The 17980-nt window shown below is 36.3% G+C and overlaps 1 protein-coding gene across 8 annotated transcripts in view; it reads left to right on the top strand.

The window, feature by feature from the left end:
* The window catches only part of MKLN1 (muskelin 1), a 215527-nt gene extending 198938 nt beyond the window's left edge, over nt 1–16589 (top strand). For 5 of the 8 annotated variants that reach the window (XM_032642160.1, XM_032642153.1, XM_032642154.1 and 2 more), the window contains exon 18: nt 7660–16589. In XM_032642160.1, coding sequence (XP_032498051.1) covers nt 7660–7781 — 122 coding nt within the window. In that variant the 3' untranslated portion in view covers nt 7782–16589. Of the gene's footprint in view, nt 1–4852; nt 5952–6022 lie in introns of those variants that run through there. The other 3 variants (XM_032642158.1, XM_032642155.1, XM_032642156.1) reach the window with 3 other exon arrangements.
* The last annotated feature ends 1391 nt before the right edge of the window (nt 16590–17980 follow it).

Below are 17980 nucleotides of genomic sequence, written 5' to 3'. Positions count from 1 at the left end.
CTTTCCTCTTGTCATTATGCAGTCACACAGTGAATGCATATTAATCTCATTAATGCTGGTGCTATTTTTAATTTGCCTTAGAGTCCAGCAATAGTATCGAAATTTTCCAGAGTATGTAATATAAATACTTCTCTTTATCTTTGGAATTAAATAACACTTTGGAGTATCAGTTTAATTTCTTCATTGTTTGACCTTTTGTCTCTTAAAGGTGAAACATACCTCAAATGAAAAAAAAAACAGAGACATACAATGATGGTGTTTCTCACTGGGATGGAAATAGTAGTAGTGTTTCTTGGGGTCTTGCCCTTTGTTTTGTTTTTCCTTAATGAGTAATTGAGGCTACTCTACTGATCAAGGCAACTGCAGTCCTGAGTTCTAATTCCAGAATATGTAGGATTCCACAGGGCAAGAGGACTGCTATAAAACGTAACTCCAGTAGGTTCTCCTAAAAATTTATATAATTGTTTACCACTATCCCATACACTCAAAGGGCTTTTAAAAAATGTTTTCAGGTTGTTAGAAATCTCAGCCCTAAGATGGAGAGTCTAGTTATAGGCATTATTTTGGAAAGTTCACGCCCTTTTGAATTTTATCATTTGAAACAGGTTTAGTGATAACAGGAACTGAGAGCCTTGCATATAGATATTCACTTTGAATAAATGTGTGCCTTGTTAGGTATGGGTACTGCAGCCCAGAGCCATTATTTTTATTTTAATGGTGGACAGCACTGAAATATCTCTGGCTGACTTATATTTAGCCTTTAGAACAAGAATTTTTTGGCAGTCATTTGAATATGTTAGACTGGTGTCAGCGAATGTTTTACTTTTAGCTTAACTCTTTTCTTCTTTCTCTGCCCTATTTACTGTCAGCTAATATATTTTGCCAGGAACAGTTTGTTTTAGTTGGATTCTAAACTTCAGGTATACTGAGATCCGTACAAACACAACAGAAAAAAATACAAAAAGGGACATTTTCTGTGGGGTTTTGTTTCTTCCTCCCTGTCTGAAGGGAGGCAGTTTAGTAGTTAAGAGATAAGAGTGTAGTATAGTGGTTAAGGGTCAGAATCTAGGTTTAGCTATCAGCTCTGCCACTTGCTAATTTTAAAAGTGACTTTGAACAATTCACCTTTCTAAGCATTAAGTTCTTCATCTATAAAATGGAGGTAAGCAGAGTACTTACCTCAAGTTGTTGAGAGAATTAAGTAATTATGAAAAACAACAAAATGAAATACTTAGTAAGTGCTCCATTCAGGTACTTGTATTACTACCTTCTTTATAAATGTCATTTTTGTAACATTGGTGAATTTGGATGAGGAGCAAATTCAGGTTATATGCTAATTTTAATAAGGAGAAATTTGATATATTATTTATAAACGAAAAGTACCTTTCATAAGGTTTCATGCCTCTTTAGAGTTCCTGGTTCTCATTCATTTTCTGTCTGATTGTTTTACCTTTACGCCACTTAGAATTGAAATCTAATGGGTTATTTTATTTATAGGTGTATACACTTTTCATGTATAGATGACTGAATATTTTCTAAATTATGTCCTGCCAAAATTGGCTCAACCAAACTGTCTGACTTCCTTCAGAATTCATCCAGTTTATCTTAACCTCTTAGAATTAAAGTATTTACTAATGTTATATGTAATATAAAGATTTAGAAAGATGGAAAATGATTTGCAAACAGCTGGCATTATCTTAGTTTTGAAAAATGACTGACTTCGGAGAAAAATAACCTTTGGGGATCTTTAGCTTAGAGCTACTGTGTCTGTGTCTGTGGCTGTGGGCACTTTGAAGCTTGAACTTGGGCTTTCTGCTAATTTTAAGAGCATATTTTCAGCAAGGTATGTGACAGGGAAAATCTGGTCTGTAGAAGCATATTGCCTTTCTTGGTCTTCACACCTTTCTTTAGAAGTTTTATAGTCCGTATGCAATGTGCAAGTATGAATTCAGACAGCTGTTTAAAATATTTTATGTCTAAAGTACAGTGCTCTTTGGCAGTGTGTTGACATTTGTGAATGGGGAGCCTTAGGGGTTTCACAGCATTTACTGTGCCCTTTTAGCCTTTATACTTGTACTAAATCCACCAAACTTAGATTTCAGCAAGAGACTTTCTTCAGCCTCCTGTCTTTAGCCCACATGTTTATAGGTGATTTTTATATAATAATGAGTTTATTTTAGAAATAAGAAACGTAAACACAAAGAAACTTCTATCTAGGAGAAAAATGAGAATTCTTGCTATTTCTTCCTTATTACCATAAATAGGAAAAGCTACCTAGCCTGTATAGGATGTTAACTTAAAAGTATATTCCTGGGGCTTCCCTGGTGGCACAGTGGTTGAGAATCCACCTGCAAACGCAGGGGACACGGGTTCAAGCCCTGGGCCGGGAAGATCCCACATGCTGCAGAGCTACTAAGCCCGTGCACCACAACTACTGAGCCTGCGCTCTAGAGCCTGCAAGCCACAACTACTGAGCCCACGTGCCACAACTGCTGAAGCCTGCGCACCTAGAGCCCGTGCTCTGCAACAAGAGAAGCCACTGCAGTGAGAAGCCCGTACACCACAACAAAGATTAGACCTCGCTTGCCACAACTAGAGAAAGCCTGTGCGCAGCAATGAAGACCCAATGCAGCCCAAAAAAATGAATAAATAAAATAAATTTTTGAAAAAAATTTTTTAAAAAGTATATTTCTAATAGGTCACTTTCTTTTAGAGCAGTCATTGTCTTCAGTCACAATAGTAATGATAAAGTGATAGCTATTATTTATTGAGCACTTACTGTGGGGCCAGGTACTATTCTAAACACTTTACATGTAATAACTCACTTAATCTTCATAATAACCCTATGAAGTAGCACTAATGTGATCCCCTTTTATTATATGTGAAGAAACTGGAACACAGAGAGGCTAAAGTAAGTCGCCCAGGAATAGTGCTAGTGAGTAGCAAATCCAGGATTCACACCTTAGTAGTTCGGCTTCAGAACTAAATCACTAACTGTACTACCTCTCATTGAGCTTTACTAGTTTCCACTACTCTGAGCGATAAGTTCCTCATTCCACTGTATGGTGAAAATGAGAGAAACAGTAATTAGGAGTATGAGATTTAAAATCAGTACAACCTTTTTTGTCCTGTCTCCACCATTTAAGTAGTCATGTTGCTGTTGATGAGTTTCCTGGTGCCCCACCCATTTTTAATGCATTTTTAAAAAAATATTAAGATTCTCTTTGAACAACTTCCCTCAGTCCCTGCCTGCTTCCAAGTGTAACCACTTGTATTTGGCAGATCTTTATACACTGACATACAGGTAGAGTTGATTCCCATTATTCACAGTAATAGTCTATGAAGTCACCTGTAACACTGAACTGGTGAATACTGACCCTTTGCTCCTATGGAAAATACAGAGATAGGTTCCTGTAAGCCTTTTGTCACGGACTTTTTGTCAATTGATTAATAATATAATGTTGCTTTCTTTCAACAGGAACACACCTTACTTGTGTATTTATACTGTTGATTCATTAACATTGAACTCACACCAAGAGCACTATAACTCATTCCTGAACGAAGCTTATCTAACCTGTATTTTCTTCATAAGGCACATTGCAGCCTTCTTGCACTAGCCAGCACTTCAGCACCACACTTGGGGGCCATTTTCAGCGGTGAAGTCACCAACAAAAAACACAGAATTTGAAGAACATGACACCAAGTGTAGACTGTGAAAAGGACACTTGTTTATAGTATGAGAGCTAAAACAAGAAGGCAGAGCATTACCTAGTTGACCTCAGTTGAGAACATATATTTACATGTGGTGACTCAGATTTTTGCCACTCTGTGTATGTCTGTGAGTGACCACAAAAGTGGCACAAATACTGATTTGGGGGTTACAAATTTTAGCAAGTAAGCAAATGTACAAATATGGAATCTGTGAATAATGAGGATCAACCGTATATATGTACACACACACACACACACACACACATAGATGTATGGTTTTATGTTTTCTGGTTTTATTTATTACATAATATAAAAACATGTATTCTCCACATAACTTTTTAAAATTTAATGATGTGGCTTGGAGGTGCTTACATGAAACTACTAGATTTATTGTATTTGTAAGTGATACACAATATTCCATAATAGGGATCTACCATAATTTAACCATTCATCTAATGAGAGTGTAAATTTCAAATTCCTTATTGGTAAAAGGTGAATAAAAATAAAAGGTTTTTTTGAGAATTAAATGAATTTAGCACATTGCCTACAATTTAATAAGCACTCAGTTAATAAAAATAAATGGGCTTTGGAGTCAGACCTGGGTTCACGCTCCATTCTCTTTCCTCACCAACTGTGATGCCTTATTAAATGACTGACTCTCTTAAGTGTTGCATCTGAAATTGGAGTTTATGGTAACTGCTTTGTTGGGTTATTTTTGTGACAATGAAATGTCATACGTAAAGAAACTAGCATGTAGTAGAGACTCAGTGTTTGTTCCTTCCCTCCTAAATCATTTGATGATCTCATGAAAATGGTATTATTTTATAGAGTACTATCACAGAATCAGTAGCTTCTCTTAAAAATATAATGTACCACAGCATTTTTACAAGTAAAGAAAATAAAATAAAAGATGTGAAAAGCCCTAAAGTTGAATACAAACAGAAACAAACAGACATGTTTATCAAGTTGGTAACATAATTGCACAGTAGGGGAAAAAAGAGAATTAAACCTTTTTAAATACAGCTTAGACTATATACTATCAGTGAAGTATATTCTAAAAACAATAAAAGCAAGGAAATCTTGAATTTTGCTGGTAATGGTTTGGGTATAGTAATTCTGGAACTTGTTTTGTGTGTTTTAGGTTTAACAAATGGATAAATATTGCTGGGAGTAGGTTTTCCTAGTAGGAGAAAGGAGCTATAAACATGGAATGGAATAAGGAGAGGAAGAACTCTGTGAGGTTCTTAAAAAACTGAATTAGCAATAAAAGCATGGACTAATGATTTTGTTTTTTTTTTAAATAGATGTGTGTATAATATGTGTGCATATATGTATAGGCCTAGAAACAACACCACCCCTGGCAATTAGCACAACTGATCTTGGTTTCTAAATATCATTTGCCACTAAAAGGAATTAGGGTTCCTGGGGAAAATGGCGGACTCCAGAGCTGTGTAAATATAAGCTTGGAGATCTTACTGTGCCAGAAAGTAAGGATGTACTCAAAAAGTAATGGGGACATTTCAAAAAGATACAGAGGGAGAACATATGAGTATTAAAATGAATAACGACAGGAATGGATATAACCTGTTGAACAAGAAAATGATTCATGAGTATATACTAATGCAAATAGAGAAATAAAATGAAGGAAGGAAAAGGAAAACTCTTCTTTGCAATTAATGTCATCCAATGAATCTAGAAGGAATTGTCGAATTAGGAAATCACCATCATATACATAATAATTGTTTTGGCAAGAATCATCAGTTAATGCTAAAATCATTGGGTGCAGATCTGTTGAAGAACAGGATATTTGCACAGTTTCAAACTATCTTCTCATCAATATTTTATTAACTGCAAAGGTAGAAAAGTACACATTTACATTGGAGAAATCTGGCATACACCAGTTTAACCAGATGATCATAGTTAACATCCTCAGTATTGGGACAAACTGATACCACATGCCTCCTAAGATGATGCATTGAGAAGGACACAGCATCTCTATGTAGTGTTCTTGCCAACTTCATAAACTGAATCTGATCATAAGGAAGCAACCAGACACCCCAAATTTAATACATTCTACTACATTACTGCTCTTTGTATTTTTTATAACAGTGTCTCAAACAAACAAAAAAAAAAAACAGAGAGGTTGAGGAACTATTCCAGGCTAAAGAGATTGGATAACTAAATATAGTGTTTGATCTTGAATTTTAGATTAGTGGGGAAAATGACTATAAAAAAGATTTTTGAGACATAAATGTTAAATTTCCTAAATTTAATATATAGTAGTTATTTAAATGAATGTTCTTGTTCTTAGGTGAAATGAATTCAAGTATTTAGGGGTGAAGATGTCTACAATTTACTCCCAAGTAGTTCCACAAAAAAAGTATGAGTGGGGTATACAAACACACTTAGAGAACAAGAGAGAATGAAAAAATATGTGGCAAAATGTTAACAATTGGTTAATCTAGGTAAGGATATATGTATATGAATGTTTGTTGTACTATTCTTGAAACTTTTCTGTGAGTTTGAAATTTTTCAAAATAAGTCGAAAATAAAGCAATTTAGAAAACTCAGAAAAACATAAAATAGAAAAAATATAATCTCACCATTCAGAGGAAACCTTTGTTTACATTTTGGAGTATTTCCTTCCATTCATTTCTGTGATACAGTAGTAGGCTTTGTTAAATCTAAAACTCATCTCAAAGTAGTAAACATTTGCCCTCACACTTAAAATAGTAATTTTTTTTTTTTTTAAATAAGGAGGAATGTACCTTTCTTGAGGCATTGTTTATTTTCCTTCCAGGAAACTGGTATCCTTGACAATGTTCTTTCTGTTCTGTTCATGTTCTTTACAAGATTAAAAGGCAGATTGCATCTAAAACTGTATTCTAAGTTAACTGAAAATCAGTCCAATTTGAAATAGTCTTCACTGATTATCATGGCATAAAGAACTTTCTGGAACTATTTCTGTTTCTGATGGCATTCAGTAGCCCTCTCATATTCAGTTAGCCATCTCAGGAATGGGGAAAATCAATAGACTACTTTGTTTATTTTTTCATTTTCATTCTTCATATGTGCATAAAAAATTTGAAGCAGCTGGGGGAGCAATACTATTACTGGCTGACTAAAGGAAAGAGTCATCTCACTGAATATTTCCTTGGCTGGAGTAAACTTGAAAATTAAGGGTTTACTAGATATTAAGGGGGAAAAATATCTTACGGTTCAACGATCTTAGCCTTTTTAGAATGTCTTTTACTAGAACATTCATCTAGATAAAAGGAGTACATTGCTCTCTATTTTTCACATGATGTGTGCCTAGCATAGAGCCTGATGCATAGTACCATAAATACATGGTATTTCCTATGTGCCAGGTATCGTTCTGTGTATTATAGATGTATTTCTTAACCTCAGCTGTCTGTATTTTCACTCAGTTCTCTGAGACATCTTGCAGCTCTCTGGGGCTTAATGATTTTAGACTACTTTCTAAAGACCTCTTTCATTTTGATTATATTTTTATTATCAAAAAATTTTTACTGCTCAAAAGCATTAAAAAGTCAGAAAAGAGGAATGAAAATTCCTCAGTGGACTAGAAGAGGAAAATGCTTATAAGGAAAAGAAGAGAAATCAATATTAGTTACTAAAGTACTAGTCATTCTGCTAGGTGGTTTTCACATAATTGCATTTAATCTGCACCGTAAACCTATGACATGAACAGGATTATCACAGATTTATAGCTGAGGAAACAGTTGCAGAAAGGCTGATTACCTTACCTAAGATCATACCATTGCTAGGTAGTAGAACTGGGATCAGGACCCATGTCTGTCTGGTTTCAAAGCCTGATTTGGTTTTGGTTTTTCCATTATACATTGCTGCTTTTCTCAACTAGGTTTTCTGTTACATGTTGAGTTTTAAACACAGTGGATGAGTTTCTTTATATCTCTCCTTCACCAGGCTTTTCCGATGTGGATCACACCTATGCTCAAAGAACTCAGCTCTTTGACACCTTAGTAAATTTCTTTCCTGACAGCATGACTCCTCCTAAAGGCAACCTGGTGGACCTCATCACACTGTGACCGAAGAGTACCTGGACAGAAATGGAGCACAGGAGTCTGCTTTCAATATTCTGGATTTCAACTCTATTGACTGACAATTAGGCTGCAGTGACTGAGGACTGCACCAGAATTTTGAAGGGATCTTTGCTGTCACAAATTTTAACCCTCTTCCTTCACACCTGACCTCAACCCCATAGTCCTCATCCCATTCCGAAATTAGGCTAATAAAGTGAAATTGGTATACTTTCCATTTAAATATATATATATATATTATTACTTTAACTTTTAAGAATTCATGAGTATAAAAGAAAAAATAATCAGGCAGTATACCCTTTTCTGATTTTTATTTCATTTTTATAAAATTGGGGCAAGTAAGCACTGTTCACAGACTCAGTGCTACAAGAATTGGAATTTTGTTGTTGGTTTGTTTGGCCTTTCTTCTTTCTCCTTTCTTCCCATTTCACTTTATCTTGAATCACACAGCTGCTTGTAAGTGATATGTATCATTTGGTTACCTCTTCATTCTTAACAGTGTATAGTTCTGTAGGGCAATTGATGTATGTTTAAGTGATATATGTGTCTCTGTTGACTAGAGTCTTGTATTACATTAAACAGTAGGAGGAACAGAGGGCTCTAATTTACGCTCCTTGTCATAGAACTAAAAAGTGAAACCTGAGATTGATCCCCACACTTACCTGAGATTGGTATATAGTATTTCTATAATGATATATTTTATAGTGGACATTACAAAGCTTTGAGTCACAGAAACCTTAAACTGAGGAGAGAATATAGTTCAGAACCTTTAAGAGCCACTCTCAAAATTACCAGCAGGAGGATTCTAGTTGTGATTAGCATGTTCATTGATATCTCTGTAGTAATTTTGGAAGAAAATGACTCTTTCCCCTGCTAGAGCTGTGCAGGACCAGGGCTTCAGTTTCTTCCGTGTGCTATCTGTTTGTAGCATTTTCATTTGGGAGGATGGGTTCCAGAGCTACATTTTTGTTTATTTTCATACACATTAGCTCCCTACATCTGCTTCTATATACTGATATTTTAAAGAATAATGGTTTGTAGTTGTCCAGTGGAATACAGCTGACAGGCATTTCATTAATCACATAGACCAGGCTTTTTTAATGGAGAAAAAGAAAAATAATGGTGCAAATATTTTTTATTAAACTAAAAGAAAGGCAGATGGGCTTTTCCACTGTTCCTTTTTTTGTGAGGAGTGGTGGTATGTATGGTTCCATGAGGTGCTGTGGAATGCAGCATAGGAAATTTAAACCTGGCCAGTGCTTACATTTGCTCAAAAAGTGTGCTGTATGCAACTGATACCCACCATGCTTAAAGCAGGCTAAGTATAATAAATGTCCATCAGTCCAGTGGCTCTTCCAAGTGAATGACTTTAGAGAATTTACTGTGTCCCCGAGTAGCAAGATTAGGCCTTACCAAAGAAAGAAGAAATTGAATTGCACTTTTGAAAAGTCTCATGTGTAGGAATGAGACTTTGAGGTCCCTCTTCAGTCTGTCATTATTGCATGGTTTCTCGTCTTTGGGGGAAGGACAGAAGTATATTTGTCCTACTTCTAGGCTTGAATCTTGGGCTGCTTGGCTTTCCAAGCATCCCAAATCGATCAGTGGTGATTTATTAAACAATTAAATTTGTTTCTTACCTTGTGAAAGATATAGTACATAATTCAGTAAGTACCAAGTTGTGTAGCTGCAGAATAACCAGTTGACTTTACAAGTGAGCAAATAGAATCTACCTACATACTTAGGCAGTTTCATTAAAAGATTTCCTTGACAGTCAAGAACATAAAATATTAATATCGCTAATATTGTAGCCTATTGAACTCATTTCATGGAAACAGGTTGATAGGAAAGAACTTGATAAGAGTTTCTAAATGTAAAAGCTCTAGTTTTGCTCACTGTGAATTCTGGCACTTCAAAAACCATAACCAAATGAAATTCTGCTTTCCTCCACCATTTTTTTTTTTTTCGCGGTACATGGGCCTCTCACTGTTGTGGCCTCTCCCATTGCGGAGCACAGCCTCCGGACGCACAGGCTCAGCGGCCATGGCTCACGGGCCCAGCTGCTCCGTGGCATGTGGGATCCTCCCGGACCGGGGCATGAACCCATGTCCCCTGCATCGGCAGGCGGACTCTCAACCACTGCGCCACCAGGGAAGCCCCACCATTTATTTTTATAGTGCTTTTTTGGGTCATTTTTTTCCGTTCCTTAGATTTCATATTTGGAGGAAACTCAGTTCTTGAACTCAGTGATTTTGTTTGTTCTTATTTTTCTCTGACTCTCTACTGGTTGTTTTCTAAACATGCTTGTTCTAATTTCATCTTTCCTCACTTTAAGTGGAACCTTTTCCCTTTTCTTCACTTACAGAATTTTTTTTTTCACTAACACGTTTAAATGGGGTTGAGTCATAGCAAACTGTTTAGTGTTGCTTAAGTGACATAGACTGTATTTAGGAAGTTATTGACTAGGTAAATCAAAATTTGTACCCTGGGGCCTTAATGAGGCACTGCTGGTAATGATTGCAGGAGAATATAGGATTCATTTTATCCGTGACCAAGATTGACACATTGCTCACTTTCGACATCAGAACCCTGATATGAAACTTGTTTATATATTTAGTGAGGAGCTACATGTATTTCCAAGTATTCCAGCACTATACTATAATTTAATTTGGTATTTACATACATTGTTTAAGTAGCAAAATATCTGTGCTTTACTACTTAAAAATTATTTCATTCTAGCTTAGTGAGCCCCAGATTGAAACACCTGGTTTTAGATGCATTAGTTAGTGGGGTACAATTTGCTCAGTGTCATTATCCCTAGCTTCAGTTTCATCCCCATTTCTCCTTTTTCCAATGGAATATATTATTCCAGAATAATAAACTAGAAATAATTTAAACTAGAAGTAAACTAGATCTCTAACATTTTCAGTGCTTATACCTCATGAGAAATTAATTATCTGATTTGCAAGATACTTTGAAAATGCAGTTGCATTTTGTGGAATGACAGAGACCTCATGTGGCCAGCTTGATTAATTCACATATATCAATCTGTGAAGCAAAAGAATTCAGATTTGGGTGCCTAACTCTGTGCTAAAGCTGACAGTATTAACCTTTAGCAAGATTGTCTTTTCAGACCTGGTTTTCATTAAAACTGACTTATCTATGTCTAATAAGTAAAAACTGATAGAAAACATTAGAAAGTTAATACACTGATTTATCAAAAGCTTGTTGGCTTTAGAGCTCAGTGATTTGTTTAAGATTGTAAACTGCATTCTTTGGTGAATTATGTCTTGAATATAAATGGTTTGCTAGCTTATCTTTGTAGTGGATCTTTTCACATCTGCCTTAAAAGTGCTATTTAGAGATACATTAACAGAGTTCCATGTAATAAAAGTTTTAAAATCTATAAACAAAAACTAGTTTGAGGTACTTAATCATTGGTGAGAGATTGAGAATGATGCTTAATGAATCAAAAAGCACTTAGAAAGGAGTATGTTTCTGATTTTATTTTCTGAATTAAACTCAGTGTCATGGAAGGAGTTACCCTATAATTATTCTTAACACAATATGAAATTCATTGGGTAATTGTGGGTCATTTAATTTTTTCCTGGGTGAATGTTGTGTTAACTCTAGCTGATTGAATGTTGCAAAGCAGTTGAGAATTATGGTTTGAAGTGATTTCTATGAGAGAGGATCATTACAGTGTGTACTTTAAGCAACGTCATCTAGCTGTAGAAAAATATACCCTTTGTAACCCTTCTTTTCTTAAAGAATACATGTTCATATGTAATTTCATCCTTTTGCAGAAATTCTGGCCTGAACTTTCACTGTTTTAAATTCTTAAGATAGTCCTTAATCTAAGATATGCAGGCTCCCTCAGGAAGAGTTCATAGTTATTAGAGGGGTAATCATAGAGGGTCTGCATATGACAGTAGTTGTAGATTAGATCTTTGGGTTCTTCCACTCAAAATTTTTGTATTCCTTATTAGTCAAATAACATTATTCTTTTGTGATTTTTCACTATGGCCTACATCTCCCTGTGATTTGTATTAATGCTGAAATGACATTGGCTGCCCAAAACTTCTAGTCTAGAGGTGTTTCAGCTGAAGATGGAAGTTTCAAAGTTTGTTGAAATAGTTAGGAGCCACCTAGATCAGCTGAATGATGTCGCCACCGTTTGTTTTGATGGGGAGGACTCATGATTGTAGTTTATTGATTTCTTCACAAGGTGCTCTTTTTATCTTTCAGAAAAACTGCTATCTTAAGAGATTTTATTTATACATAATTTTTAAACCTTGATTTCTTCCTATCCCACAAATACTGTGAATTGTTTCCATTATTTTTTTATTTTTCTTAGCTAAATCCTCTGACAATAGATTTATAGCACTTAACCTAAGGAGTCATTAGAGGTTATGGTAAACCAGGTTTTCTCGTGGGGCAGAGAGAGATGCCCTTGTGGGAAACCATATCACTATGTGTTTTCTGTTAGGTAGAACTCTGAAGTTATAGATCTTGAACTGGATCCCAATTCAGAACTTAAAAACCTGAAAATCAAAGGGTAGTTCTAGTTTATCTTCCACAATAGTCATTAATTGGAAATAAGATTTACAAATATATACTGTCATGTCCTCAAACACTGCCTAGCTTGTTTGAAAACAGAATGTTATGTGGATGTTATCTGAGAGCTATAGGGTCAACAACAAAAAAGGGGGGAAATGTTTAGTAGGGAAGTAGACCAGTTGTAAGACATCACTTGTAATTATGAACTAATTTGTCTTCCTTTTTACCTTTTTATCTGCTGTTTAGTCTCAATAAATTATTGTACACAATATTAGACATTTGTACACAATGTTCTGTTTTGCCTGTCTGTGGCATTTTCACTTCGAGGTATTGAACCTCAGGAACAGAGCTAGAGAGGAGAATGAGGGTATGTTAAAGAAGGAAAAATAGGAGCTTTTTGCTCATGGATTTGAAGGTCCACAGATCTAAATGAGAAAGAAAGCTCTTCATTTCTAACCCTAAATTAATTTAAAGCAGTGCTGAGAAAACTATCAAGAGGGTTCAGAGCTCAGTTCTGAATAGTCTTTGGAAAGCAGCATTTCTTGGTTAGTTGCTTTCCTCACTGTCTCCCAAGTAGCTGATAGAGATCTGGAAACAGAAAACCCAGTGTAATGGGCTCTAGCTCTTAAACTAGGTGAGCAGTTTGTTACGTACAGCCAATTCCTTGATAAGGATTCAGAGAGTAAACCAGCAATAAAACATTTTAACATGCAGTTTTTGGGCTCCCAGGGGACTTGCTTTTTCATGGAGTTTAAGCTCTTGCTGCAACACAGCTCCGTACCATCTGGGATGCTAGCATTCACAGCGGTTAGTTTGGCTATCTGAGCTGTCTGCCACGCAAATACTAGCCCAAGGAGATCATCATCCTTCAGTTTCACTCAGTGCTTAATGAATGCCAAATTAATTGGCAGAAAGGAAAAACACTGTGTGATATACTGAACAGGCCTGTGTGCATGATTAAGGAGTTAAGTAGCCAATTTTGAGCTTAATTTCTCTCCTTTGTTAACAAATCTCAAGAAAGCCTTTGTTACAATTTAGCTAGTGTCATTTGGTTGGTGTTCATTTTCTAACCCTTTAAAATAGGAAGAAAATTGTCATTTCGTGTTTAACTTCTAACCCGTACAGAATTGAACTCACATCAGTTTAGTTTCCATGTTTTAAAATAAATTAATTATACATAATCCAAAGGGTCTCTGTTTATTCTACTTTTCCAGGAAATACATGAGTTCTGGGCTTGGCAATAGAAGTATTTAATAATTTTGGCTTATTCTTTAGGTTTCCTCCACATCTGTGAAGTGATTAATTAGAGAAGTTATTTAGAATAAGTTCAATTCCATTGCAACTGGCAGAGCTTTATAAATTCATTTTGCAGCAAAGGAGAGGATCTTATACCATCAGGACCATGCCATCAGATTTTGGCAAGTGACTGTTTTATCACATTGCCTTGTAGTTTGCTATTTTTTCCTTCTTAAGATAAAAGGGGGAAAACTGAGGACAGAGGTGTATAACTTTACATTTTTTATATTTATCTTTTTGTTTAACATCTTTATTGGAGTATAATTGCTTTACAATGTTATGTTTCTGCTGTATAACAAAGTGAATCAGCTATATGTATATTTGTATCCCCATATCCTCTCCCTCTTGCACCTCCCTCCCACCCTCCCTATCCCACCCCTCTAGGTGGTCACAAAGCACCGAGCTGATCTCCCTGTGCTATGTGGCTGCTTCCCACTAGCTATCTGTTTTACATTTGGTAGTGTATATATATCAATGTTACTCTCTTACTTCGTCCCAACTTACCCTTCCCCCTCCCTGTGTCCTCAAGTCCATTCTCTACATCTGCATCCTTATTCCTGTCCTGTCCTTAGGTTCATCGGAACCATTTTTTTTTTTAGATTCCATATATGTGTTAGCATACTAACTTTACATTTTTTAAATTGCCTACTTTAGAAGTCTTAGGGTACTTGCACCTTCACAAAGGCTTAGCTTAATTTTACCCGTACAGATTAACTATACTTGTAAGAGCACAGAATACAAAGTTATGACATATTAAAGTAATTGTCTACCCAACCCCAAGTTTGATAGTAGGATATCAAAGTCCAAAAGTTTAAATGCAAGTAATCGTCTATGGGGAAGGTATATGTTTTTTTTTTTTTTTTATGCGTTACGCGGGCCTCTCACTGTTGTGGCCTCTCCCGTTGCGGAGGACAGGCTCCGGACGCGCAGGCTCAGCGGCCATGGCTCACGGGCCCAGCCGCTCCGCGGCATGTGGGATCCTCCCAGACCGGGGCACGAACCCGTGTCCCCTGCATCGGCAGGCGGACTCTCAACCACTGCGCCACCAGGGAAGCCCGGACTCACTTTCTTAAGCATTACATTTAGCCTGACCAAGATATGCTGTGATTGTGTTATTCAAGCCAGCTTGCTTTTTTGACTTGTCATAAAATGTCTTTTGAATTGAATGAATTAAATAGTATAGTATTAATTTTATTTTATGTATAGCTCAATTTAGAAATTGCAAAATAATGACATTTTTCTATGAGCAGATTCTTTTATGGAGATAGGTTTTTCTTTTTAATGAGATTTCTTCCCTGTCACCACTTCAAAATCTATGTACAGCTGAGTCTGCAGCCTCAGAAAAAGAGTACAGGAAAGCTTAGGGCCTCCTTTTCTTGTGTTGTTCTTGGCAACAAACATGATTCCACCTTTTCAGTGGAAAGATGGGGTGGGTCTGTGTATATGTGTGTGTGTGTGTGTGTGTGTGTGTGTGTGTGTATACTTATTGGCCTGAAATTGAGATCCCTTTAGGTAGAGATAGATCCTCAAAACCAAAGTTGGACTGCAGATTAGGTTGAGGAGGAAGGCACAGCTCCATCCATAGCCAATAGAATCCGTCTGTCCTTCTGGGTCTGCTTATTAACGCTATGGATAGCTCCTTCTCTGTTAGAACATCCCCTGGACTGGAAACATGGTGTTACAGCAACCAGCTCATCTGAAAGTTGGAGAGTGTTAAACATCTTTTATGGGACTTTTAAATAAATAATAACATTTATTGATTTTTGTGATTATAAAAATGTTTATCATAGAAATTTAGGAAATTACTAAGTGTAAAGAAGGAACACCACTAATATTTAACCGGTGAGACTTACTCATTTTATTTTTCCTGACTTCCTTCTGTTATCCAACATGGTAAAGGCCAGAAAAAGTAAAAAAAAAAAAATTTTGACACAGCCATTCCTCACTGTCTGCAAGCATTTTTCTCTACGTTTACTATATTCCTTTAAAGCATTGCCCTTTTCTAGACAGTCTGAAAATAATTCTGTTGATATGTATCTCTTAAGCCTAAACTATACATGTAAGATACTACCCAAAAGCTATAGGGATCTGCCTTGTTCAGGTCATTGGAAATTTTATCTCTAAGATTAATTTGAATTTTTAAGCCCTTTATGCACCATTATAGACATTTGGAGCATATTCATGCCCATGAAGAGCTTTCTGTTTAGATGGACTTTTTAATATAACCGTAATTAAACTCACACCTAAAAAGGATGAGGTACTTTTCAAAGGCCAAAGGAAAAGCAGAGAAGAGCAAAGTAAAACAGATGAAATGAACGTAAGTATATAAATAAGGAGTCCTTGAAACAAGAGTTCCCTTAATGTGCTTAGCAAATGTCTCTCCAAAAAATGTATTTCTCTGGTTACCAGCTAAGATTTAGAGTTTTATATTTCATGAGAATCCTTTTCTTAATATGTGAAGGAAAAAACTGCAACCTTTCAGGGTTCTACTCCTTCCTTTACCCTCCTCTTCTGTATCCTCAAGTACCTAAATCAGAAAGGAAATCATGAGGGAAATCTGAAACAGCTGGCATAAGCTAGTTGTAGTTTTTAAACAGAAATGTTTTGGGGCATCAGGTGTCCCCTAACATCATTATTGTTCTAAGTCATCGTTGGGCTGTGTTGAGTGTGTTCCATAATCTTCCCCATTCCCCTCATGATCCTCTCTGTTTTATCTTACTTTTGCCCTATCTGTATGGACTTTTTAGGGGTTTGTTTGTTTTGTTTCTTAGTACAAGTAATGTTCTGATCCCCGGTTTGGTGAATGTGTTAACACTGCTTTGTGAATAAATAAGTGATCTGCTGAACAATTGCAGTTGTAGAATTATGTATGTATGTAATGTACATATGGAGAAAGAATGTATTTTGTTCATTTTCTTAATAAAAAGTTATATATGGACACTACAAGATGTCCCTTGTGTTTCATAAAACTACTTTTGAAGTCAGCTTTTTAAATGTTTACATACTTCGCAGTTAATATTTTTCCCTCAAAAAAAGGTGACTTTTATTCAGGCAAACAATATGTACTGTAGAAAGACTTTGTTTTCTTTGAGACAGTGTTGAAATAAAGAAGTTCTGGTGGATCTTACAAAGTTTCTAGGGGAAGTTTCCATTTTTAAAGAGCACTGGTAAGTGACTTCATAAAATGGTGTTTTCTTAATCTGCTATTAATGACCAGTCCTATTTTATCTGTTTTGTAAATTTGGACTTGTGTTTCCCAGGTTTTCTTTGAGGGGGGACATACCTTGTACAGGTTAGGAACTAGAAGAAAAAACTGAACTGAAATAGAAAATTAATTGTAGAAAAGATAGTAGAGAGAACCTGGAGGTGTTGCAGAGATTGGGAAAATTCTGGATCCCTGTCCCCAAAGAAGGAAAGAAATTGTAAGGGCTGAACCTTGAAAAAAACTAAACTCAGAAATATGCCAAACAAAGATAATTGATTGTCCGGGTTGAGTTGTGTGAGCTTTCCAGACCGACTCTCAATAACAAGGAGCTCTCCTCTTGGCCCTTTTCATCTCCTGATCTGATTTACATATTCTTGGGCTTTGTGTGTGACCCTGCATTCTGCAGTAAGTTAGTTGTCAAATGATTTTATTCAAAGTAGGGATTACGTTTTCTCACTTTACAAATCAAATAATCCATCTTACCGCATAGCTTTCATTTCTAGAGTGTGCTTTGAGCATGGCCCACAAGTAACATTTCTTTGTGTTCAAAACAGGAAAACGATGTGCAGTGATAAGGTAAGGAATTGGCCTTTCCTGGGTTAATCCTCCAGAGAATTAACTCAAAAGGATGGAAATGTGGGTCATCACCTCCTCTCCCTTGATGTATTTGTCATCTGGTGGGAAGGGAGCAATAAGCAAAGAGGGCTTTGTATTTAACACAGTTGAGATGCCAGCTGCTCCCACGTCAAGTGAGTGTGACTTTCCTCCCATTGGGCTCTCACCTAGGAAAAGCAAAGGCGGTCAGTTATATCTTTTCCCGAAACATTACAAGGAAGAAAGAGAGAAAAGCTATAGGAGAAGTGGTCTGGCCACCGCTGTGCTCGTAAGTTTGATGTTTGGCAAAACCTAAAAGGGGAGATTAGGACACTTGGTAATGTCTATAGCACATGTTGTATACCTGCCCTCTGAACTTGGGCTGTAAGGATGGGTAACCCAGGGCAGGAGTCAGGAATCCTAGGCTTATTTCCACATCCACCAGTGACTTCTGTGTAGCATTGGGCCCAGTCTCAACCCCTGTGCCTTCCTCTCAATTTTAAGTAAGTGTTGGCAGCAGATCCTGTTTGCTAGG

This window comes from Phocoena sinus, chromosome 9, assembly GCF_008692025.1.
Source record: "Phocoena sinus isolate mPhoSin1 chromosome 9, mPhoSin1.pri, whole genome shotgun sequence".
Taxonomy (NCBI): domain Eukaryota; kingdom Metazoa; phylum Chordata; class Mammalia; order Artiodactyla; family Phocoenidae; genus Phocoena; species Phocoena sinus.
This window is presented reverse-complemented; position numbering and strand designations above follow the sequence as displayed.